The 25,822-nt window shown below is 44.4% G+C and overlaps 1 protein-coding gene across 2 annotated transcripts in view; it reads right to left on the bottom strand.

The window, feature by feature from the left end:
- Positions 1 to 25,822, bottom strand: part of ROBO4 (roundabout guidance receptor 4) — a 124,538-nt gene that overhangs the window by 44,689 nt on the left and 54,027 nt on the right. For both annotated transcript variants that reach the window (XM_040326163.1, XM_040326164.1), the window contains exons 4-12: positions 21,737 to 21,857; positions 21,270 to 21,408; positions 19,518 to 19,645; positions 18,054 to 18,175; positions 13,538 to 13,763; positions 8,062 to 8,183; positions 3,645 to 3,816; positions 759 to 941; positions 641 to 683 (exon numbers count right to left, since the gene is read on the bottom strand). In XM_040326163.1, coding sequence (XP_040182097.1) covers positions 641 to 683; positions 759 to 941; positions 3,645 to 3,816; positions 8,062 to 8,183; positions 13,538 to 13,763; positions 18,054 to 18,175; positions 19,518 to 19,645; positions 21,270 to 21,408; positions 21,737 to 21,857 — 1,256 coding nt within the window. The remainder of the gene's footprint in view (positions 1 to 640; positions 684 to 758; positions 942 to 3,644; positions 3,817 to 8,061; positions 8,184 to 13,537; positions 13,764 to 18,053; positions 18,176 to 19,517; positions 19,646 to 21,269; positions 21,409 to 21,736; positions 21,858 to 25,822) is intronic.

Here is a 25,822-nt window from a genome sequence, read left to right on the forward strand (position 1 = left end):
GACATCGCTGGATCGAGAGGGGGTTCAAGTAAGTATTAGGGGGCCTACCTGTATGCAGAAAGGTAAAAAAAACTTTAATTGAACAAACAGATGTTAGAAGCTGATTGGCTACCATGCATAGCTGCACCAGATTTGGCACTCCCCAGTTCTAGTAAAGCAACCCTATAATCTTGTAGGAAAATGTTCGTAAAAATTAAATTAAGGGTCTCTTTACAGTATACTATATGACCGAAAAGCCAACTATCTGGTTATACGTTCCGAATAATATTCTGGCTATACTTGCTCTGTGCACTGAATCTGAATCCTTTTCGCAGCTTTAATTGTATATCAGATATTACTAGAGGGGCAAATGTGAGAGCCACTTTCTGGGAACGTCAGGCAAAAAAATGCATACAGGGTCCTGTGTACAGAATCCATATTCAAGGAGCTCACTCTACATTCTGCTAACAAAGGGGCCACACTACATGGGATCAATTTTGAATGGGTTGATTGTTTGTGTCAGGAGAAATAGACACAGTTTGATAATTCTATTATTAAAGGATTACCTAACACGATGCCAACTGTAGCTGCACCCCTATCACCAAACTGTAATCACAGTGCAGAACATAAATGTATGTTATAAGCAGATCTCAGGTCTTACCTGTGTTTGATGATAGTGTCCTCACTTGCAAATCGATACAGACCTGTAAAAGATGGGAACTAGGTTATTATTGTAATATAAATTATACGTATTATCACAGTACACAATGAACGCTTACCGCTGTGTTTCTTGGAGCTGTAAGGCTTTGAGTGACGCTGACACAGGTAAACCACGACCACCATTAGCATGATCCAGATGGTGCCACCCACTGTGGCGATAAAAGCCGGATGTTTTATAACCTGCAGGAGGAGATCTAGAGGAATATGATCACCCTGTGTTTCTTCTTTCCCTTCAGGGAAATCTGCAAGGACAGAGGAATTAAAAACAAAATCAGCTGGTACTGGCGTAAACGTCGTTCTTAATTTCACTTCACTTGAATTCCTTCCCTGCCATTCTACATCCCAAATAATGGCTTGGACTGCTTGATGTGGGTTTAAATTATTTAACAAGCATTCCCAGTTGAGAAAATAACAATAAACATCTACCAACTGTGTTGCCAGGAGGGTTTTTTTTAAAACAAAAGTCCTAACTAAGCTCTACTCCTATTACAAGCCGCACCCCACCATTTTGAGGACAGCTTCAAATTGAGGATATATACCGGCCGCCTTCCACCAAGGGCCGAGCCAACAATTAGAGGTTTCCAGTTGCTCCTAAGTCCTCTACATTGGATCACTCCCTCTGCAGTCCCAGTGAAAACGCCAAGCAGGGACTCATCCTCAATCTGAACGCCAACACATCCAGAGAAAAATGGCTGGTGGCACACCATGAGGTCCATTGCTTGTTGCAGGGGTGTATTTAGGTTTTGTGCTGCCCTAGGCCTGACTAAACTTGTGCACCCCCCAATTTAAATATGACCCACCCCTTCCTGTCAAGGCCACACCCCTTGCGGTTTAAGACCCACCGTGAAATTTTCAAGTGGGGACACTAGTTCTGATGACCTGGGGGGGGGGGGCAATGGATTCCCTTAATTTGCATAGATTTCCTTTCACTTCCTGTTTGGCTATGGGACAGGAAGTGAAGGGAAATCTCTGCAATGGGGCAGGGATGGTAAAAAATTAGAAGTGACGCCCCCCCCCCCATACTGGAAGCAGTGCGGCCGATTTATGGGGGCGCTAAACTAATTTGCCTAACAGTGTAGTGCAAGCTGGCGGGGACACTGTCTGTGCTGCCTCCCTGCAAAGTGCTGCCCTAGGCCTGGGCCTTGTTGGCCTAGGCCAGGATACAGCATTGGCTTGTTGTAAAACTTTATTATTCCAGAGCAAGCTGCACAAAGTCCTGCCTGGGACCTACTCCTCCAGTCTTACAAGTGTTGGACTTTGCGAGGTGCCGCTGGCTGTATTTCTCAGAACCAAACAACCTGCAAAAAAGGAAGTACCACACAACCATATGGGCTCCTGTTTTGTAACAATTCCAAGTCTTCCGAAAGACCATCCAAATAACCACCCTATCCTAATCAGCTGATCATCCAATGAGGACAGGAAGGTTTCATTGGACAATTACGTCTGCAGTCAACCTTTCTAGAATGACCTCCCAGCAGTATCACTGTCCCTACCCCTGCAGTCCCCCCCCCCCCCCCTGGCATTTGGCCATAAATCGCCAATCAGGTAAAACTTGATTCTTACACTACCACTCATATTTATATCCCCCCCCACCCCATTCCATATTTCTCCTCTGGGGTTAGCTTTTCTTTTAAAGCTTCCCTGAGAAGTCGTTCTGTTTCTTTCCATTGTCTAGGGACATGACTTTTTGGGACATGATTTGGCTCTGCTGTGCCATCTGCAGAGGATATTTAATAGATCCAGACAGCAGCTCTGTGTTGTATCTTAGGACAAGTAAAGTACCTATCTGTCTCTGTTGAAGGACAGAGAAACATGGCTGCAAAAACACCATCCTGGAAAAAAATTCAAAGTGCAAGTGAAAGATATTATCCACAAGCAGGCCTTAAATTTACTTTGATTCCACAACCTACTGATTCTTAAGAAATGTGACCAATGTGCCTGATCCACAGCCGCCGAGCGCAACCTCACTTTTCAGAGGTAAGTTACACTGCCGCAAATCTCCCAAGTTAGGTGCCGATCCACAAAGCACTTACCTGGAAATTTGCGGCGCTGTAACTTAACTCCGTCCGGCGCAAGGCGTTCCTAATACAAATGGGCGATTCCCATTTAAATTAGGCGCGCGCCGGACGTACTGCGCATGCTCCGTCGGGTAACTTACCCGACGTGCATTGCGCTAACTGACGTCGCTCCGACGTCATTTGCTTAGACGTTAACGTAAATGGCGTCCAGCGCCATTCACGAACGTCTTACGCAAACGACGTAGAATTTCAATTTCGACGCGGGAACGACGGCCATACTTAACATGGCTTAAGAGAGCTAGGGCTGAGCCCTAGTTTTTCGCGGCGTAACTCGACGTAAACGACGAATTAGCGCGACGGGCCCGTCGGAACGTTTGTGGATCGCCGTAAGTGTTCATTTGTATATTCTAGGCCGGCCGCAATGGCCTCGCCACCTAGCGGCCGGCCTAGAATTGCATCCTTAAGATCCGACATGACCGCAGTTACTTCCTTCATCACTCTTCCGAAGGATAGAGAGTTCCATAGGTGAGGAACTACATGCCCTAATATCCTTAACATTGCCTGCTGCACTCCCTGCTCATACAGTCTGTAATTAGCGTATGGCTCTGCAGAGCCCAGCAGGAGTGTCTTAGCCTGTGATGTCAGGCTTTTTATGGGTCCCAATGAAGTAGAATGCAACATCTGCTTCCATTGTTTGGTGTAATCAGGAAGCCCTGGGTTGTCAAAGCATGGCAGGATAACCAGAATTTAGTGTAACTCGCACTTGCTGAATACATAAAAGGAATCATATTTACTGTGAAGGACAGAAGTATGTAATCCCATAATTGTTATATTTAGGTTTACATAGGCTTTAAGAAAATCTGAGGAACACAAAAAACACAAAGTCATCTTTGAGAAATGATTTTCTTGATATCGTTCCCATCTCACCTATAAAGATGTACTTTGGTTGGCTTGGTTTTCCAACACCTACATCATAGATGGCGGCTACTTGAATCTGGTAGGTAACACCCGCAGGTAACATTGCAATCTCCAGGCGCCGGGTTTCTAAGTCTACGGTCCAGTTGGCTTGGTGATGGGTCTCATTTCCGAAGCACCATACCTGAAATACAAGTATAAATCAAATGATCAAATTAATTCAGCTGCAACTATGTAATTGTTGCTAAACACTCAGGTGTTTTTTCTCACTTGCACGAAAATGGTAGTAGCCAATGGGCAACACCGACTCTCCTTTGCTGTAGTAACTAATTCTACTATTGTAATGTAGCTTTCCACAGCTCCTACCAGCAACATTTCAGCACGCCCCTCACCTGAAATCTCTGCCGACAGCCCCAGAATGAAAGCCTCAATGCTTATTTACCCCTATAACGTCCAGCAGTAGGATGGTTATAAAGATATATAGGTGGATTCAGAAAGACTTAGGCTGGCATATCAGTAGATACCAGGCATTCCCGGCCAGGACAAGTACATTCAGTGAGTAAAGCAGTGATGTGGCGGCCTTTTTTGGGGGCATGAGATTGGCCCAGGGGGGTGGCTGTGTCAGTTTCATTCCGGGACACTGTATTGTCCTGGAATGAAGGTGCCCGGGACAGACCTGCAAAATGCGGGACTGTGCCGGGCAATCCGGGACACGTGGTCACCCTACTAAGCACCGGCTGCAATATTATACCTATTTGTTTTGGGTTTAGATACATTTAAAAAATCTCTCTTTACGTAAATTGTCATAAAAATGTTTAATATGTTCAGTATATGAGTGGCAGGGCAATTCTAAGACATCATTATAGGACATGTGCGGACATGGCGGCGCTCAGTTGTTTTACAATCTAGACGTCTCTCCGCAATGTCTGTGACATTCCCCCGCTGCGAGTGAAAAATCATTCCTGCTGAGCGAGCGTTTCCGTGCTCTCTTCCTCAGCAAAGCATAGAGATAAGTATATGTTAATTTCTAGTGAAACTGACAATATAATTAAGAAAGATTCACCTGTCAGACCTGAACGGCGTCAGTCTTGTCTCTTTGTGATAAAATGTCATTTGGATTTGTAACACGCTCTGGATTTCTGCATCAATCCCAATTCTTATTATGCACAAGGAAGAGTTTCCTCTATTGTCTGCTCATCATCATCATCGTGATTTATAGCAAGTTCTTTTGTTGGATTTTAGTTTTATATGTATTCCTTTTCATTTTGTATCTGTTCTGGGAACATTCTGAGGATGAAGGTACATGATGGATACATAGGAGCGTCTGATCCTTCAAGAGTTATCAGAGCCCCAAACTATCCTTTTACTTCATCCATTTCCTCTGCATATACCTTTTAGATAATAAGGGAGCATCTCATATCACTCTTTTAATGATAATGTGTAGACGTGCACTGCCAAAAAATTCGTTTTTTTTAGTTTATGTTATTTTCGTTATATTAATTTTTTCGGAAATTCTGGAAAATCTAAAAATTATTTTTTTCCGTTTCACTTTTCTTTTTTGCTTTTTTCGTAAATTTGGGAAATTCGAAAATCCACAATTCTGAGATTCGTAAATTCGAAAATTTGGAACTCCAAATTTTCGGATTTCCGAAAAAGCAAAAAACAAATAAAACGGAAAAACGAAATTTCCCATTTTCGAATATTAGAATTTTGAACTCTAGATTTTTGAATGTTACAATTTCGAAATTTCGAATTTTTATATTTTCGGATTTCTTAGATTCCAAATTTCAAAAATTCAGGTTTTTATCATTTTCTAATTTTTTATTTTTCGAATATGTCATTTTCGAAAATTCGAAATTGAAAAATTCGTAAATCCGAAAAATAAAAAATTTGTAAATTCGAGATTTCTAAACTTTTAAATTTGTAAATTCGAATTTTTGAATATTCGAAAATGAAAAATTTGAAAATGAAAAATTTGAAAATGAAAAATTTGAAAATGAAAAATTTGAAAATGAAAAATTCGAAAGTTAAAAATTTGAAAATGAAAAATTCGAAAGTTAAAAATTCAAAAATTCAAAAATGTAAAATTTGAAAATTAAAAATTCGAAATTTCGAGAATTCGAAAATTGAAAAATTCGAAATTTGAAAATTCGAAAATGAAAAATGAAAAATTCGAAAATTCAAATCCTTCCAGAGTTATCAGAGCCCCAAACTATCCTTTTACTTCATTTCCTCTGGATATACCTTTTAGATAATTCTTCTCCAAAGGGAGCATCTCATATCACTCTTGTAATGGTAATGTGACATATTTTATTACTACTATGGACCAGATCCACGAAGAAGTTACGACGGCGTATCTATTGATACGCCGCGTAACTTCTATTTTGCTCCGGCGTATCTTTGTTTTGTATCCACAAAACAAGATACGCCTGAAACTGGGCTAGATCCGACTGGCGTACGTCTTAGTACGCCGTCAAATCTAAGGTGCATATTTACGCTGGCCGCTAGGTGGCGCTTCCGTCGAATTCCGCGTCAAGTATGCAAATTAGCTAGATACGCGAATCCACAAACGTACGTCGGGCCGGCGCATTTTTTTACGTCGTTTCCGTAAGGCTTTTTTCGGTGTAAAGTTACCCCTGCTATATGAGGCGTACTCAATGTTAAGTTTGGACGTCGTTCCCGCGTCGAATTTTGAAAATTTTACGTCATTGGCGTAAGTCGTTCGCAAATAGGGCTTTGCGTAGAATGACCTTCACGTCGTAAGCATTGGCTTGTTGCGGGTTAATTTCGAGCATGCGCACTGGGATACCCCCACGGACGGCGCATGCGCTGTTCAGCAAAAACGTCATTTACGTCGGGTCAAGTAAAATTAGCATAAAACACGCCCACATCTTTAACATTTGAATTCCATGCCCATACGCCGGCAGATTTACGCTACGCCGCCGTAACTTTAGAGGCAAGTGCTTTGTGATACAGCACTTGCCTCTCAAAGTTGCGGCGGCGTAGCGTTAATACGATACGCTACGCCTGCCGAAAATTACGATCCGCTACGTGGATCTGGCCTTATATGTCTATTCCTACAGAACAAATTTAACATTTTATTTTTATTTATAACTTCAAAGTGATGTAAACCGTTACATGTATTCACTGATGTGACTAGCCACAGTCTGCCTCACAGAAATGAAACAAATCCTCCTACACACGTTGTACCTGTTTATCTGTAGCCCTTCCTTCTCCAGAGCCCTTCACAGTACACAGATCAAAGGATATCAGCTTGCAGAGACAGAGATGATGTCACACACTGCATAGCACAGAGCTGAGTGTAATCTGAAACCCAAATGGAGGAAAAGGACACATCCCCCTCTACACAGTCTGACAGGGAAACATGCATAGCTAAGGCTTTCAATCACATACTGTGTGCAGGAAACACCGGTCCCGATAAACCTTAATAAGTGACTCATATAGATAATAGAAGGAGTGAGTAGAAAGCATTCACACTAAGCTATATAGACTGAGGCAAGTGCACAATATAGAGGGATATGCTTTGTTCATTTTAGGGGTTTACAACCACTTAAAGGGGTTGTAAAAGTAAAAAAAAAATCCCTAAATAGCTTCCTTTACCTTAGTGCAGTCCTCCTTCACTTACCTCATCCTTCCATTTTGATTGTAAATGTCCTTATTTCTTCTGAGAAATCCTCACTTCCTGTTCTTCTGTCTGTAACTCCACACGGTAATGCAAGGCTTTCTCCCTGGTGTGGAGTGTCGCGCTCGCCCCTCCCTTGAACTACAGGACAGTCAGGACGCTCACTAACGCACAGCTCCTTTATCTGCAACGTATAGAGCGTCCTGACTCCAAGGGAGGGGGTGAGCATGACACTCCACACCAGGGAGAAAGCCTCGCATTACTGTGTGGAGTTACAGACAGAAGAACAGGAAGTGAGGATTTCTCAGAAGAAATAAGGACATTTAAAAGCAAAATGGAAGGATGAGGTAAGTGAAGGAGGACTGCACTAAGGTAAAGGAAGCTATTTAGGGAAAACAAATTGGACCAATGCAACCCCTTTAAGGCCTCAGTGCTTCCATTCCATTCGCTCCCAGTGCATGGCAAAGCTGTCACATGACTGCACTGGAATCACAGGCATCATATGTCAATTTCTGCCCGTCTCGGCCCACTTGGGTTTATTTCTCACCAGTCCATCCATCCAAATGGGGGTAGTGGGAGGCTGCGGGCAGTTGATGGTTGGGAAGGAGTTCCTGCGTTCTTGCCCCATGTACTTGGAAGAGAGCCTCCTCCTGTCCTGGTATGTGTGCCCAGGATCTCATGCTGGAGTGACTATGTAGGTATATGCCAGGGTACTGCTTGTATGCAGCGCTAATACATGAGCAGTAGATCTAAGCCATTGTGCGTTGATGACAATAAAGGACTTACCTTATAAGCTTTAATGACCCATCTGTGAGTGGTCGGAGGTGGCGGCTCCCAGCTGACTAACACCGACCCACCGTTGTCATCAACCAGGGTGACATTGATGTTCCGAGGAGCGTGCCCAGGAACTAAAAGAGGACGTGACATCAAATTACTGGACTGTTTACCCAAAGAGACAAAAATCACATCTATGAAAGTGTCTGAAGAAAGAACTGTCTGTGCTACTCATAGCAATCTACCGTTCACCTTTATGGATTCTAGAGCAGCTTATAAGATGAAAGGGGGAAGCCATACGGATAGTTTCCATGTTAGACAACCATTTTATAGGCTGAACCAGTAATGGACAGCGGAGAAATCTCACATTTATAGAATGGTCCAGCAGTGCTGGGAGGTCCTGAGAACATTGCAACCAGGATTTCTACTGAACGTTTGTGTAAGTTCTTCCCATGTCTGTAGCATACGGACCCTTTATAGAAAATATGACAAGATCATCTAGAGCCCACGGCGACCAAATCAAGGTGCACCCCCTTTCCAAGATGTATGAACCATATGTGTCAGCATGCTTACCCCCTAATCATAAATCCTCCCTCCTCCCAGGACAAATCCACCCCCTACTAAAATGCCAACGTCCAGCACAAATCTTTGCCCCATCCCCCTTCTAAGCTCAAATCCCCTCTCTCTTCAATCCCCCCCCCCCCCCCTCCTAAAAAAAAATCACTCCTCATAGCACAATTTCTCTACACCCTCTAATTTTTTTTTTTTTAACAGTAAAGCTACCCCCTCTAATTTACCCTCCAAATACACTTCCTCTCCCCCACTCCAAATCCCCCCCATCCAGCACAAACCCCCCTCCCCCACATTTCCCCTCCTAGCACAAATAAGCCTGATCCATCCCTGCTAGCACAAATCCCCCCTCCCAGCACAAATCACCCCCCCCCCCCCCATTTCCCCATCTAGCACAAATATACCTGATCATCCCTACTACCACAAATTCCCCCTCCCAGCACAACCCCCACCCCCCAAATTTCCCCTCCTAGAACAAATAAGCCCGATCATCCCTACTAGCACAACCCCCCCCCCCCCCACATTTCCCTTCCTAGTAAAAATACGCCTGATTATCCCTACTAGCACAAATACCCCCCCCCCCCCCACACACACACACATTTCCCCTCCTAGGACAAATTCGCCTGATCATCCCTACTATCACAAATAATCATTCCCCCCATTCATTCTCCCCCTCCCAAAAAAAAAATTCCCTCCTAGCACCAATCCTCTCCCCTTTCTGCCATATCACATCTTTAAATCACCTTTGCTAGCACACCCCCCCAAATTTCCCTTTCTAGAAACATTATTACCCACCGCTGCCCCCAAAATTCCTCAACACAAAGCTCCTCCCCCCAAATGTCCTCATGGTGCTAACCCCCCCCCCCCCCCACCACCACCACCACCACCTCACATGAAATTCCACAGGGCCCAGGGCAGCAGCTGCGCACCCCTTGTCCTAGCCCTGCTCCCACCCAAACACAGTTAGCTAGATTCAGTAAGAGTTAGGTCGGCGTATCAGTAGATACGCCGACCTAACTCAGAATCTGCGCCGACCTAAGTTTAAGTGTATTCTCAAACAGAGATACACTTAAACCTATCTAACATACGACGGCTTGCGCCGTCCCATCTTAGGTTGCAATATTTTGGCTGGCCACTAGGTGGCGCTTCCATTGCGGTCGGCGTAGAATATGTAAATCACTAGATACGCCTATTCACGAACGTACGCCCGGCCGACGCAGTACAGATATTCCGTTTACGTAACGCTTTATCAGGCCTAAAGTTATTCCATCTTATAGATGGAATAGTAATGTTAAAGTATGGCCGCCGTTCCCGCTTCGAAATTCGAAAATTTTACGTTGTTTGCGTAAGTCGTCCGTGAATAGGGATTTACGTCGTATACGTCCACGTCAAAATCATGCATGCGCAGTTAAAAACAAACGTCAATCACGTCGGGTCAAGCCTGATTATATTAAAACACGCCCCCTCAGCCAAATTTGAATTAGGCGCCTTTACGCCTGCCCGCTTTAGGCTACGCCGCCGTAACTTAGCAGGCAAGTACATTGTGAATCATGTACTTGCCTCGCTAACTTACGGCGGCGTAGCCTAAACACGTTAAGCTACGCCGCCGCAAATGTAAGGACACCCTACGTGAATCTAGCTAAGTGTGTCTATAGCGGCCCCCAGTGTCTGTATGCCTTTTATGGGACATTAGAGTGCATGCTCCTCGGAGCAGAGACTCAGTGTTCTCTGTAGAGCATTGCGAATATGCCAGAGCTAAATATATGTATAATAATAATAGAGTGTGACTGTGGTGGGGCATTAGAGTGTAAGCTCCTTGGGTGCAGAAACTGATGTGAATGTCTTATGCCGCGTACACACGGTCGTTTTTTGTGATGAAAAAAAACGTAATTTTTTAGCATGAAAAAAAACGACGTTTTTCAAACATCATTTAAAAAAAACAACGTAGCATACATACCATCGTTTTTTCAACAAGCTCTAGCAAAGCGCGGTTACGTTCAGCACGTACGGCGGCACTCTGTTCCATTCAAGCTCGCGTCCTAACTTGCTTCTGAGCATGCGCAGGTTTAAAAACGTCGTTTTAAACGTCGTTTTAGCTACACATGGTCAAAACGACGTTTTGAAAAACGACATAAAAAATTGAAGCATGCTCAAATTTTTTTTTTTACGTTTTTCAGAAGACATAAAACGACGTTTTCCCCACACACAGTCATTTTAAATGACGTTTTTAAAAATGTTTTTTTTCATCACAACTTAGTGATGTGTACGCGCCATTAGTGTTCTCTGTACAGCACTACGGAATATGTCAGAACTACAGAATATAAATAAAATGTTAAAAATATTCACATAAGTTAAGCATAAAACACATGACGATAGTAGATTTAGCACTAGGTTAGACTAACCAAAAATGTTATTTTGTGATTTTGCTTCTTTTATAATAATTCTTCAATGGCTACCACTATCTAGGAATGGGATCTGAATGAAGAGGAAGTTGTGTGACAGGTGTACACTGCCACCTAGTGGTCACTGCCATGTTCACACAATGTCTATTACAAAGAGAGCAATCAACAGCACAAAACTCCACTATAAAAAGGCTATCATAGTTCAGTGAACTGTGGGTGGAGCTATGACTTTTTTTTTTTTTAAATGACAGAATCTTAAAACAGCTAAATCACTGATTGAAGGAAAATGGGATTAAACTGTTCATCAAGCTTAAACCCTTTCACTGCCACCAACATAGGGCATACATCGGCAGCGGCGGGTGGGTCTACACACATTCTCGCTGCTACAGCACTGACAATTTGTACTGCCATCCGACCCTGGTACATTTGCAAAGCTCCCCCACCTGTGCACTCTCGCCATGTTTTCCTGGCTCTGTGCTCTCACCTATGGGCCTGGGAACCCCATGGTGGGCAAGGAACCTGGAAACAGCATGTATTACATTGCTTCTAGGTTCAGTTGTCACTTTACTTGGCAGCTGTGGTCAGGGGAGATGCTAATGGAAACTGATCAGTGCTGCATTCGCTTCAATAGAGGGCAGCTGAGACATCAGGGGTCTAGAAGACCTCTGATGTCCCATTAAGGAGAACCTGCCACAGCAAAATAACAACACCCCCCAAAAAAAATGTTGGCCCTCCCCCCATGTACCTGCACATATAAACGTAAACATGTGTTGAGGGCGACCTTGTACAAAAACGTTGATTGTGCTACACAGGTTACATATTGCTGCACATGCAAGATCAATAATCCTACCGTCATTATTCACTGTTATCTTTAAACTGATGACCTTGTAGGGGCTTTTAAAGTGTCATCTATGGAAAATGTACTGTACTGAAGCTTGTTGCAGTTTTACAGGCGCATGCAAATGTAAGGCTCGACATTTTGTGGATGTTTTTAACTAGCACAACCTCATCTTATATTATACCAAAAAATGTAGTAATTTATTTAGTTTTTGCCATAAAATTACCTTAACCACTTGCCCACTGTGCACATACACCCCCTTCCTGCCCAGACAAAATTTTAGCCTCCGGCACTGCGTCGCTTTAACTGACAATTGCGCGGTCGTGCTACGTGGCTCCCAAACAAAATTGACGTCCTTTTTTTCCCACAAATAGAGCTTTCTTTTAGTGGTATTTGATCGCCTGTGCGGTTTTTATTTTTTGGGCTATAAACAAAAAAAATTGCGTAAATTTTGAAAAAAAAAAATATTTTTTAATTTTTGCTATAATAAATATCCCATTTTTTGTATTTATTTTTTTATCTCAGTTTAGGCCGATACGTATTCTTCTACATATTTTTGGTAAAAAATAAAAAATAAAAATAAAATCGCAATAACCATATAGTTACTGGTTTGCGCAAAAGTTATATTGCCTACAAAATAGGGGACATAATTATGATTTATTTTTTATTTATTTTTTACTAGGAATGGCGGCGATCTGCGATTTTTTTCGGGACTGCGACATTATAGCGGACACATCGGACACTTTTGACACATTCTTGGGACCATTCACATTTATACAGTGAACAGTGCTATAAATATGCATTGATTACTGTATAAATGTGACTGGCAGGGAAGGGGTTAACCACTAGGGGGCGGGGAAGGGATTAAATGTGTAGTCTAGTGAGTGTTCTAACTGTAGGGGGAGGGGGGTGAATGGGGGAGGTGACCGATCTGCGTCCCTATGTACAAGGGACACAGCATCGGTCTCCTTTCTCCCCTGACAGGACGTGGAGCTCTGTGTTTACACACAGAGATCCAAGGTCCTGCTCAGTTACTGCCCAATTGCGGGTGCCCGGCGGCCATCGCGGCCGCCGGGCACGCGCATTGTGTACCCAGTAAAGCGACGGGTGCGCACGCCCCCTAGCGGCTTTAAATGACATATGACGTCCTGTCAGAACAATAGGGTATTCCGCTCGCCGTCATTTGACGGCGGGCGGGTGTTAAGTGGTTAAATAAATTTTTGCTGCAGTTATGCATTTGATAAACCATTGTGTCAACATTGTGCGAAATAAAAAAATTAGAACTACCAACAGTTTATTCTACAGGGGGCCTTATCAGGGTTGCCAGCCTCAGTAAAACAGGGACAGTATGTAAAAACCTGTGTTTTTTTAAAAATCCCAAGATTATAGCTGCTCCGCCTCTCCAGTACCTTTCAGTGTGTGTATGTGTATTCTGTGTGTGTGTATGTATACTGTATGTGTGTGTGTATACTGTGTGGCCCCATAATCTATTGCCTGGGGGCCCCATAATCTCCTATTGCCCATGGGGGCCCATAATCTCCTATTGCCCCGGAGCCCCATAATCTCCTATTGCCCGGGAGCCCCATGAGTTGTCAGTCCGTCCCTGCGCAATTGTTTTAATAGAAACAAGACACATGACATCATAAGGCATGGTATAATGCTGCACATAATTTTTTACCTCCTTCTGGGATCTGGACGTGTTTGATGTTACTGTCAGTGCCGAAGGTGGCCCGTCCATACGGTCGAACTTTAAACTCGTACCTCTGTCCTTTCACCAGAGATGGGATGATGGCGCTGTTTTCTGTTAGTGGGACCGAGCGCCATTTTACCCATTCAGAATCCGGGGGCAGATGAGGGCGATAAAATACGACGTACCCCTCGGTGTACTGTGACAGTGATGACACCTAAAGAACAAATCACATCACGTATATATATTTTATCATTAATACATGTATATATGTTATGGTGGCCATCCACACTTCGTTTTTATTATCTGATCGATGTGTGATTCGATCAAAACCATAAAATATGTAAACAATAAAAAAAGCCATAGCCTCTCTTCTGATTGATTTGGACTGATTGTAAAACTAATTTAATCAAACGCAGTCAATTAACCAGGGCGGAAAATTATCAATCGTTTTACATTGATCAGCAGCACTGTGATACTTTGCTCATGAATACGAACGTATTGCGGTCATACAGATTATGAAAGTATTTGGTTAAGGAGCACAGAAAATACATCCGTCTTTGCTTTGCAGTGAGAGATGCAATGTAACAATTCTATAGACTGCTAGAGAGAATATAAATGTAACAAATGTAATTCCCTCTAGTATTCTCTACAATTGTTATATTGTATCTCTTGTTACAAAGATGCACTTTCTATGCTCTTCATCCCCATCCAATGGCCATAATGTGGTATTTTACTATGGCTCATAATAAAAGAACATTTATTTAGGAGAGAAAATAACCTAATAACATTTGTTTTTGTCCAATTTGCACAGAACTAATGTACATGCAGATTTGTATCCGGATGTATGAATGGCTATTCAACATTTTTAAAAATAGACCTCTTAGAACCCTAATGCCCAACCTTTGACCCAAGGGCCACATGCAGCCCTTTTGGGCTCATTTACACTTGTTTCAAAATGTGGCACTGGACAAGCTTTTTTAATGTATTCTGAATGCCAATCAAAGCCCCTGTCACTAAATAAAATGGTTATCTTACAGTTCTATTCACACAGGCCCAGATTCTCAAAGGAGATACGACGTCGTATCTCCAGATACGCCGTCGTATCTCTGAGTCTGAGCCGTCGTATCTATGCGCCTGATTCTTAGAATCAGTTACGCATAGATTTGTATTAGATCCGACCGGCGTAAGTCTCTTACGCCGTCAGATCTTAACTGCATATTTACGCTTGCCGCTAGGGGCGTGTACGCTGATTTACGCCTAAAAATATGTAAATCAGCTAGATACGCGAATTCACGAACGTACACCCGGCCGACGCAGTACAGATACGCTGTTTACGTTAGGCTTTTCCCGGTGTATAGTTACCCCTGCTATATGAGGCGTACATGCGGCGTACCAATGTTAAGTATGGACGTCATTCCCGCGTCGAATTTTGAAAAATTTACGTCATTTGCGTAAGTCGTCTGTGAATGGGGCTGGACGTAATTTACGTTCACGTCAAAACCAATACGTCCTTGCGGCGTATTTGGAGCAATGCACACTGGGATATGTCCACGGATGGCGCATGCGCCGTTCGTTAAAAACGTCAATCACGTCAGGTCACATAACATTTACATAAAACACGCCCCCCTGTTCCACATTTGAAATTAGGCGGGCTTACGCCGGCCTATTTACGCTACGCCGCCGCAACTTATGGAGCAAGTGCTTTGAGAATACTGCACTTGCCCGTCTAAGTTGCGGAGGCGTAACGTAAATAGGATACGTTACGCCCGCTCAAAGATGCGCCGATCTACGTGAATCTGGGCCACAGTGTGTTTTCTTTGCTTTACTTCAAAAATGATACACCGTGTTGCTTTCTTGGTGCTTCAAAGCGCCTTCAACACCTCCATAGAAGTCAATGACAATGCGAGTCGCTTACAGCACCTGAAGCTTTTGAGGGGCTTTTATTTGGCTCCAGCTATGACTAAGCACTGTGTTTGGTGTGAAACATGTCAGCAGCAGTGCAGTTAGTCAGTACCGAGTCTCGATTTAAAATTTTTCTAATAAAGGTGAATATTTGGAGTGCGGCTAGCCAGCTTTTTGCAGGTATTGTAGGTATGAGATATCCCAGGATGCACTGGGAAACCAACAAGTGAACCAGAAAGACATCATCAGCAGTCACTTCTGGTTCATCTGTATATATTCTGGGAGTGTCGTGGTGTAGATGTCACATCTGGTGTGCAGCTTGTAGTAGCAGAAAGGTGAACAGGGTCTAGGCATGCAATGTGGTGTGCAATATGGGAACGCTATAGCAGAAGGTGAGCCAGGACTGGAGAGAGAGGACTGATCGGCAGAGGATCAGCAGAGCAGGGGGACTGGAGCAGGAGAAACTGGCAGATGTCACACGTGGTGAGCAGCGTGAGAGGAGGATCAGCAAACCAGAGAATCAGCAGAGCTGGGGGTTACTACTGAGTGGGGGGATCAGCAAAGCTGGGGGTAGTACTGAGTAGGGCATCAGCAGAGCTGGGGTACTACTGAGCAGGGGGTCTGCTGTAAAAGAGAAGTAATAAGCTGGAGATTTGCTGAACGAGGGTAATAATAGGCTGGGGATGTACTGAACAGGGGTACCAATGAGCTAGGGATCTGCTGAGTGGAGGCACTACTGAGCTGGAGTTCTACAGGGACCCTTTAAACAAACAGAAAATCAACACACAACATTTGCCAAGCTACATTAAATCTTCAAATAAGCATCAAAAACGCATAAAAAAAGCATGTTGAAGAGTTAGGCGCTTTAATGTGTGTTAACCACTTAAGGACCGCCTAACGCCGATATACGTCGGCAGCAGTGGCATCTCCAGCTTTCATATTTAGGGGGGGCACATGGGGGGACAGGGACAAAAGTAGGGGGGCCAATTATAAAATGCAATTATATATATATATATATATATATATATATATATATATATATATATATATATATATATATATATATATATATCCTGGGGCCCTTTACTACGATCCCACTATGGGCCCTTTCACATGTTCTGCAGTGAGCTCCCTTCCTACTATACTGGGGGCCCCCAGGGTGGCAGAAAACAAGAGATATATGTCACCAGCACACCAAGAAAATATAAGGGTCCAAAGCAGTGGGAGAACTATCAGGGTTGCAAAGGTTGTTCTGAGACAAACTTTTTCTCAAATGGAGTACATCTCAAAAAAAATAAAAATGGAAAGTAGAAGCTGATTGGTTGCTATGAGCAAACGCAGTAGATGAGTGAGCACTTGTCTCTTGTCAATTCCCCCCACTGAATCATGTGATCTGTTTTTGGTGCTAAAATCTCTGCGCTGCAAATTACCACGTAGATCATTTACTCCATGACAGGGGCGGACTGACCATTCAGGCACCCGAGCACTGCCCAAGGGCCCCATGCCAATAGGGGGCCCCATCAGGGTTGCCAGCCTAAGTAAAACCAGGGGCAGTATGTCAAAATCTGTGTTTTTTTTTTTATCCTAAAATTATAACTGCATCCAGTACAGATCCTCGTAGCGCGGCGCATTGTTGCGGCCGGCGTAGCGTATCAGAGATACGCTACGCCGGCCGCAACTTACAGCGTATTTTCCTTATCCTCAAAGAAGTTGCGCCGTAAGTTACGGCGGCGTAGTGCAATTTTGGTGGCGTAAGGGCGCGCAATTCAAATCGATGTGATGGGGGCGTGTTTTATGTAAATACGTCGTGACCCGACGTAAATTACGTTTTTTTTTAACGGCGCATGCGCCATCCGTAAGGGTATCCCAGTGTGCATGCTCGAAATTAAACCGGAACAAGCCAATGCTTACGACGGTGACGTCATTCTACGCAAATCCCTATTCGCGAACGACTTACGCAAAGGACATAAAAAATTCAAAATTCGATGCGGGAACGACGGCCATACTTAACATAGGATACGCCTCATATAGCAGGGGTAACTATACGCCGGAAAAAGACGAACGCAAACGACGTAAAAAAATGCGCCGGGCGGACGTACGTTTGTGGATCGCCGTATCTAGCTAATTTGCATACTCGACGCGGAATTCGACGGAAACGCCACCTAGCGACCAGCGGAAAAATGCACCTAAGATCCGACGGCGTACTAAGACGTACGCCTGTCGGATCGAGCCGAGATGCAGTCGTATCTTGTTTTGTAGATACAAAACAAAGATACGACGCAGGAACTTTGAAATTACGCGGCGTATCAATAGATACGCCGGCGTAATTCTTCTGTGGATCTGGCCCTATATATATATATATATATATATATATATATATATATAATGTGTATGTATACTGTGTATGTATGCGTATAATGTGTGGTCCCATAATCTCCTATTGCCTGGGGGCCCCATAATCTCCTATTGCCTGGGGGCCCCATATTCTCCTCTTGCCCGGGGGCCCCATGAGTTGTCAGTCCCCACCCCTGCTCTATGATAGGGACGACTACTAAAAGGGACAATCAGTGATACTCCTATGACAGGAGTCCATTTCACTCACCTTCCATTGCAGCTGCACAGAGGATGAGTTCTGCACAGTGACCGTGTCCAGATACACTCGCACACCTGATAATTCTTGAAGGATATCCTTCTGTCTGTCCCTCTGACCCGTATCCAGAGGATCTAAAAAGACACAGAGAACAACCATATCACTTACTGGTCTGTACATTTAGGGTCAGTTCACACCAGATGCAGTTCCATGCGCTGTTTTTCTGCACTAAAAATGCATGCCCAGTGTTTTCTATGTTTTCCCATGGCTCTAGTTCACACCATGTAGTCAGTTCCAGTCAGTTTCCGGTCAGTTTCTGCACTGGAAACAGACTGCATTGGTGTGAACTAGAGCCATTGGAATACATGGAAAACACTGGGCATGCATTTTTAGTGCACAAAAAAAGTGCATGGAACTGCATCTGGTGTGATTTGGCCTTTAATCTACTTATTTTTTGCTTTTCCTGAGCATTCCTAGGCTGCAGTGAGGCTGCAGATGGGCACACACAGTAATGCTTCAAATGGACACAGTGAGGCTGCAGATGGTCACACACAGTGAAGCTTCAAATGGGCACAGTGAGGCTGCAGATGGGCACTCACAGTGAAGCTTCAAATGGGCACAGTGAGGCTGCAGATGGGCACACACAGTGAAGCTTCAAATGGGCACAGTGAGGCTGCAGATGGGCACACACAGTGAAGCTTCAAATGGGCACAGTGGGGCTGCAGATGGTCACTCACAGTGAAGCTTCAAATGGGCACAGTGGGGCTGCAGATGGGCACTCACAGTGAAGCTTCAAATGAGCACAGTGAGGCTGCAGATGGGCACACACAGTGAATCTTCAAATGGGCACAGTGAGGCTGCAGATGGGCACACACAGTGAAGCTGCAGATGGGCACAGTGAGTCTGCAGATGGGCACACACAGTGAGAACTGCAAATGGGCACAGTGAGGCTGCAGATGGGCAATCACAGTGAAGCTTCAAATGAGCACAGTGAGGCTGCAGATGGGCCCACACAGTGAAGCTGTAGATGGGCACAGTGAGGCTGCAGATGGGCTCACACAGTGAGACTGCAAATGGGCACACACAGTGAGACTGCAGATGGACGCACACAGTGAGACTGCAAATAGGGGCACACGGTGAGACTGCAAATGGGCATTGATGACCCCCTTTTCCACTTACTATATATATATATATAATGTTTGGGTGGACTGACCTAACCACACCCAGACAATACCTGTTTTGCTTCAAGCTGGCCATACACTATACAATTTGATTCCACAATCTCCTTTACAATCTCTGGACCATCCACTATGTAGTGCAAGGCCTGCCTGGTTTGATGCACACTGAATGGAATGTTAGGTCTGTCATTATATTATAGAGTTCTGGTAGATCTGAACAGGATTGTACAGAGATTGTAAAGTGTTCTGCCAGCTTTAGTGACACGATTTACACAGAGATCTTATGGATGGTCATTACCTTCCACCACCAGCTGGGCAGTGACAGACACCGTGTCCACCTGGTTCCTAGCGGTGCAGATATACTTTCCCGAATCCTGGACGGTGACCCGCTGCAGACTCAGCGTGTTCTCATTGGTTATGGCGTACCTAACATGACAAGGTGCCCATGGTTAAACATTTTATACAACCTCCAAATCCAATAAAACTGCTTTTCTTCATTAGAGTGGGTGAAGGGTAGAACCCCTGTCAAAGTTTTATTTCTGTTTGTGTCCCTCTTGCAGATTTTTTCTCACTTCCTGCCTAGTGAAACGGACCAGGAAGTGAGGGGAGATTTCTCTAACAGAGCCCTAGATAGAAGTACTAACCCAACAGAGGTTCTATTCCTTCCAGTCCATCCGAAAAAAAAACAAAAAAAAAAACATTTTTGTCTATCTGTAAGTTTTTACTTTTGGTTACAGGTCTTGTCCCTACCCTCAGCCTGTGACTGGACAGTCAGAGGAGAAGCATTACAGTGATAAGCGCATGGCTCTCTCCACCTATCCGCATGGCCCTAGTAAAAGCATCACAACTAATTTACTCATTGTGCTGCTTTGACAACCAAACCACACTAAATTTCTGTATGATAATATAACGTAGCATAATATAATAAAATATAATATAATACCATATCATATAATATTATATCAACTAAAATATAAAAATATATAATATAATACAACAAAATTATAATATAAAATATGATCATATAATTATGATCTGCACCACTGTCTAATAAAGTCAATGAAAAAAAAGTAAAATAATAAGTAAATAAAAGAACTTTATTACAATAATTAGCATCATTTATTTTGCAGAAGCACAAATAGTTTGCAGTAAAGCACCCATGCAAAAAAGTTTTTTCATACATAGACACCTATACTTTCTAATAAGTTGTATTCAGGGCCGCCATCAGGAATTATGGGGCCCTTACACAGCTTCAGGCATGGGCCCCCTGGAGCAGAGGGGGGGGGGGCTGCTGCTGCGTGAAATTGAGAAGGGGGGGGGGGGGCGCTTTACAAAAAAAGGAAATAAGGAAATATATATATATATATATATATATATATATATATATATATATATATAAATAAAAAGGGGGGGTAGCCATCCAGGGCCATGGGGACCTCTGGGCCCTTTAATAAAAAATAAATAAATAAAAAATATATATAAAACAAATATTTTTTTTTTTTTACAAAGGGGGGGTTGCCATCCGGGGCCCTGGGGACCTCTGGGTCCTTTAATATATATATATATATATATATATATATATATATATATTTAAAAAAGATTATAAAATAATATTACAAAAGGGGGGTTGCCATCCGGGACCCTTGGGACCTCCGTGCCAATGGGAATCTCTGGGCCCTTTAATAAAAATAAAAAATAAACCTCTGGGCCCTTATAAAAATATATAAAAAAAATAAAAAAATAAACATTTGTAAAAAATAAATAAAAAAGGGGGGGTTGCCCTGGGGACCTCCGGGCCCCTGGGGACCTTTTGGGCTCTTAAATAATAAATATTATATATACAAAAAATAAAAATAAGAAAAATAAAAAAATATATATTTTTTTATTAAAAAAAGGGGGGGGGGTTGTCATCCGGGGCCCTGGGGACCTCCGGGCCCCTGGGGACCACTGGGCCCTTTAAAAAAAAAAAAGGGGGGGTTGCCATCCGGGCCCCTTACAGGTGTACTGCCTGTACCCCCCTGATGGCGGCCCTGGTTGTATTACCACTTACCGGCCAATAGGAAGCGTCCCCTGCTCTTTGCTCCATTGTATGATAGGTCTGGGCACACCCTGGGCTCCGCATGAAAACTGCACAGTGTTGCCAGCCTTGATGACCACATCTGCTGGTTTGTTGGTGAACAGAAGTGGCTCTGCAGGAGGGATGGTGGGACATGGAAGAAAAACAAGCGGATCTCTCTTGTAAGAATTCATATTACATGCACTTCAAGGGTACACACATATCATAAGGGGTTTAAAATAAGAGTTTAAAAGGGTGGTAAGAAGCATTTTATGAATCTGGCTATATAACTTTGTAGCCAGTCGCAAGGTGGTATTTGTGACGCTGACACATTACTTGGCATGTTATGTCTGCTTTACTTCACCCAATAAAATGATATCGTTTTTAACACAAAACCTTTATTATTAAGGAGGTAAAATGTTCCACTGCAAATTGGACAGAAAAGTGTAAACCTGCCTTACCCAGCACATTGATCTGAGCAGAACGACTCTTCTTCTCACCGGCCTGGTTGGAAGCGAGACAGACATAGACCCCCGAATCTGATCTCTGCGCACGAGCAATGGAAAGCTTACCGGAAGACACCTACAATGGAAAAGACGTTGACTGTACAATGTTAAGGGGCCAATAACGATTCGTTAGAAAGCATTATTAAAGTCCTCTCTTCTCCTCTTACATTCTCGCTGTAGAATATAATACATAAAAATCCAGCAGGGAAGGGCACAGCAGGTGTACAGAACCAGGAGCTCAGCACAGGTGTTGTTGGGCCGCTCATAATGGGCACAGCAGGTGTGCAGACACATGAATGTAGAACAAGGATGGTGGGATATACAGCAGGTGTGCAGATCTGGGAATGTAGAACAGGGATGTTGGGCTCCCCTCATAATGGGCACAGCAGGTGTGCAGACCCAGGAATGTAGAACAGGGATGGTGAGAACCCCTCATAATGGGCACAGCAGGTGTGCAGACCCAGGAATGTAGAACAGGGATGGTGAGAACCCCTCATAATGGGCACAGCAGGTGTGCAGACCCAGGAATGTAGAACAGGGATGGTGAGAACCCCTCATAATGGGCACAGCAGGTGTGCAGACCCAGGAATGTAGAACAGGGATGGTGAGAACCCCTCATAATGGGCACAGCAGGTATGCAGACCCAGGAATGTAGCACAGGGATAATGGGAACCCCTCATAATGAGCACAGCAGGTATGCAGACCCAGTCACATCTAAGTATGCAGGGATCCGGGGTAAAGCTTTCCGCATAGACCGTCCTCCTCACCGCCATCAACATCATCCCTTCCACGCTGTGCACCATGAGCGATTCAAGCCTCGCTCTCAGGGTAGTCTTCCCAGTCACGATTGCAGACTGACAGTAGTGAGACCCGGCGGTGTGGGGGATGGTCTATGTGGAGAGCTTTACCCCGGATCCCTGCATGATGTACCTTCATTAAATGTAACCATATTTCTATTGGGCACAGCAGGCGTGCAGACCCAGGGATGTAGAACAGGGATGGTGGGAACCCCTCATAATGGGCACAGCAGGTGTACAAACCCAGCCACTCAGCACCAGGATGGTGGGAGCCTCTCATAATGAGCACAGCAGGTGTACAGACCCAGTAGCTCAGCACAAGGATGGTGGGAGCCCCTCATAATGAGCACAGCAGGTGTACAGACCCAGTAGCTCAGCACAAGGATGGTGGGAGCCCCTCATAATGAGCACAGCAGGTGTACAGACCCAGTAGCTCAGCACAAGGATGGTGGGAGCCCCTCATAATGAGCACAGCAGGTGTACAGACCCACTAGCTCAGCACGAGGATGGTGGGAGCCCCTCATACAGTGGCGGTGCGTCTATAGAGGGCGCTGGAGCCCCGCCCCCTCTGGCTCACGCACCGCCACTGATTACAATAACATAGATTCATGCATTGCATGAATCTATGTTATTGTTGCCGGCCGCTGGTCTATTCAGATGGCCGGACCTTGAGCGCCGGCCACCTGAATAACGGCAGCTGGTTGGCTGTGCGGAAGTGTCTATCAGAGTCAGCGGCTCTGATAGGCTTTCCGAGTACAGCCCTCAGCCTTCCGGATGCTTATCCCTTGGATAAGACTGACAGGCGTCTCAGCCAATCAGGTTCACCGGTTCTGGTTATCAGTAACCTGATTGGCTGAAGCGTCATAGAGGGCGGGAGAAGACATTGAGGGACATGGAAGGAGGATGGCTGACTTCCAGAAAGGTAAGTGCCGGGCGGGCATTTTATAGGGCACAGTGGGGACAATTAAAGGGCACAGTGACATCAATGGGCACAGTGGTGACAATGCACAGTGTCGACAATTGAAGGGCACAGTGGTGACAATTGGCACAGTGGCAAAAATTGATGGGCACAGTGGCTGCGTTTGATGGCATGGCACAGTGGTGACAATTGATGGCACAGTGGCTGCATTTGATGGCATGGTACAGTGGTGCGAATTGATGGTACAGTGGCTGCGTTTGATGACATGGCACAGTGGTGCGAATTGATGGTACAGTGGCTGCGTTTGATGACATGGCACAGTGGTGCGAATTGATGGTACAGTGGCTGCGTTTGATGACATGGCACAGTGGTGCGAATTGATGGTACAGTGGCTGCGTTTGATGACATGGCACAGTGGTGTTAATGGATGGTACAGTGGCTGCGTTTGATGACATGGCACAGTGGTGCGAATTGATGGTACAGTGGCTGCGTTTGATGGCATGGTACAGTGGTGCGAATTGATGGTACAGTGGCTGCGTTTGATGACATGGCACAGTGACTGCATTTGATGGCATGGCACAGTGGTGCGAATTGATGGCACAGTGGCTGCGTTTGATGGCATGGCATAGTAACTGCATTTGATGGCATGGAACAGTGGTGACAATTGATGGCACAGTGGCTGCGTTTGATGGCATGGCACAGTGGCTGCGTTTGATGGCATGGCACAGTGACTGAATTTGATGGCATTGCACAGTGGTGACAATTGATGGCACAGTGGCTGCATTTGATGGGCACAGTGAGGCTGACATTTTTTTTTCTTTTTTTTTCTTCGTTTGCGCCCCCCCAACAATTTTGAGCACCAGCCGCCACTGCCCTCATTATGAGCACAGCAGATATGAAGACCTGGGATCATAGCACAGTAATATTGGGAAGCCCTCATAAAGGGCACAGAAGGTGTGCAGACCCAGGATCTCAGCACAAAGATCTCACCCAATGCTAGGCTTGCCACCTCATCCCTTTAAAACCGAACACATACTAATTACACAGGCTCATTTAATGCAGATAAAGCACCAAGTGAGTTTAATTACCACCTTAATCACCACACAACCTGTGTAATTAATATGTGTTCTGTTTTAAAGGGATGAGGTGGCAACCCTACCCAATAGAGTGCCCAAGAGATTGAAGGGGCTGTGAGGTGGCCTAGCACTCTAGTATCAACCAATCACTGACTGTTATATTTTACTTCCTGTTGGGAGGTGTTCTGACACCCCAATAATTCTGTGGTCGTAGAGAACGGCCCTGGCTGGATAACAAGTGAAATTTGTCCTGATGATCACAGTGAAGAAATTGGATTTATTAAAGGTGTCACAGTAACACAACCGCCTCCAAAATCCCCTTTTATCTCTCCAGCTCATTATGAAAAATTCATACGGTTTAAATTAAATAAGAGCAAGATTAATGAGTACAATCTCGGAATACAGCGTAATCCAGGTACAAATCAATCACTGTCTTTAATTAACGTTCAGGTCCTAATTATTTGTTTTAATGTGCCCAGATTTTCTAAGACTACAATTATGGGGAAGGAGGAGTCGTCAAGGACACCAGTGAGGATTTTTAAGTCATATTTCAGCTTTTTTTTCACTAACAAGCATTTTGATGATGAGACATAATAAAATATTGCACTGGTGCCATCTAGTGTTCAGCTGTAAAATAACACATACCCAGGTTGGTTATAGTAAAACAGAACTGAAGGGATCAAAAAGCTTTCCAACCAAATAGTGTGTAATCTTCTTAGGACAGGAGGTATTCACGTGTCTCATTCCATCACATATCCCAAAAAATAAGAGGATTGTTCCTTGTCTCAGGCCAGCGAGCAGAGCCATGCAAATCATTCCCTTAAGCCCAGACAGCATACGTGTGCGCAGCCTATTGCATTAGGGTGTGCACCCCAAAGCTCAAACACACGGTTACCGATCACTCACTGTGTTCATTTAGAAAGGGAAGGAGCTGGCAAATTACATATTTACCGGCCCCTTCCCCCACTCTTCCTAAAACACCCTTCTGTGTGTGCCTGCCACAGCAGCCAGTGGAAGAGAAGAGGATGGAAGCTGGCAGAGCTGGGGGGGGGGGGGGGGGTGCAGCAGGGCAGTAGGAAGAATCTTCACTGCACAGGGTGATTAGGGTGTGCCCTGGCACACCTGGCACACCCTGTGCGCACGCCTATGCCCAACAGCCAGATGCACATGCAGAGCTGCTGGCTACTTTAGCCTACTATTTTGCAGACATTTATTCAAAACTGCATATAGCTGTTTCAGGCTTTTTGCC

Source organism: Rana temporaria, chromosome 10 (genome assembly GCF_905171775.1).
Source record: "Rana temporaria chromosome 10, aRanTem1.1, whole genome shotgun sequence".
NCBI lineage: Eukaryota > Metazoa > Chordata > Amphibia > Anura > Ranidae > Rana > Rana temporaria.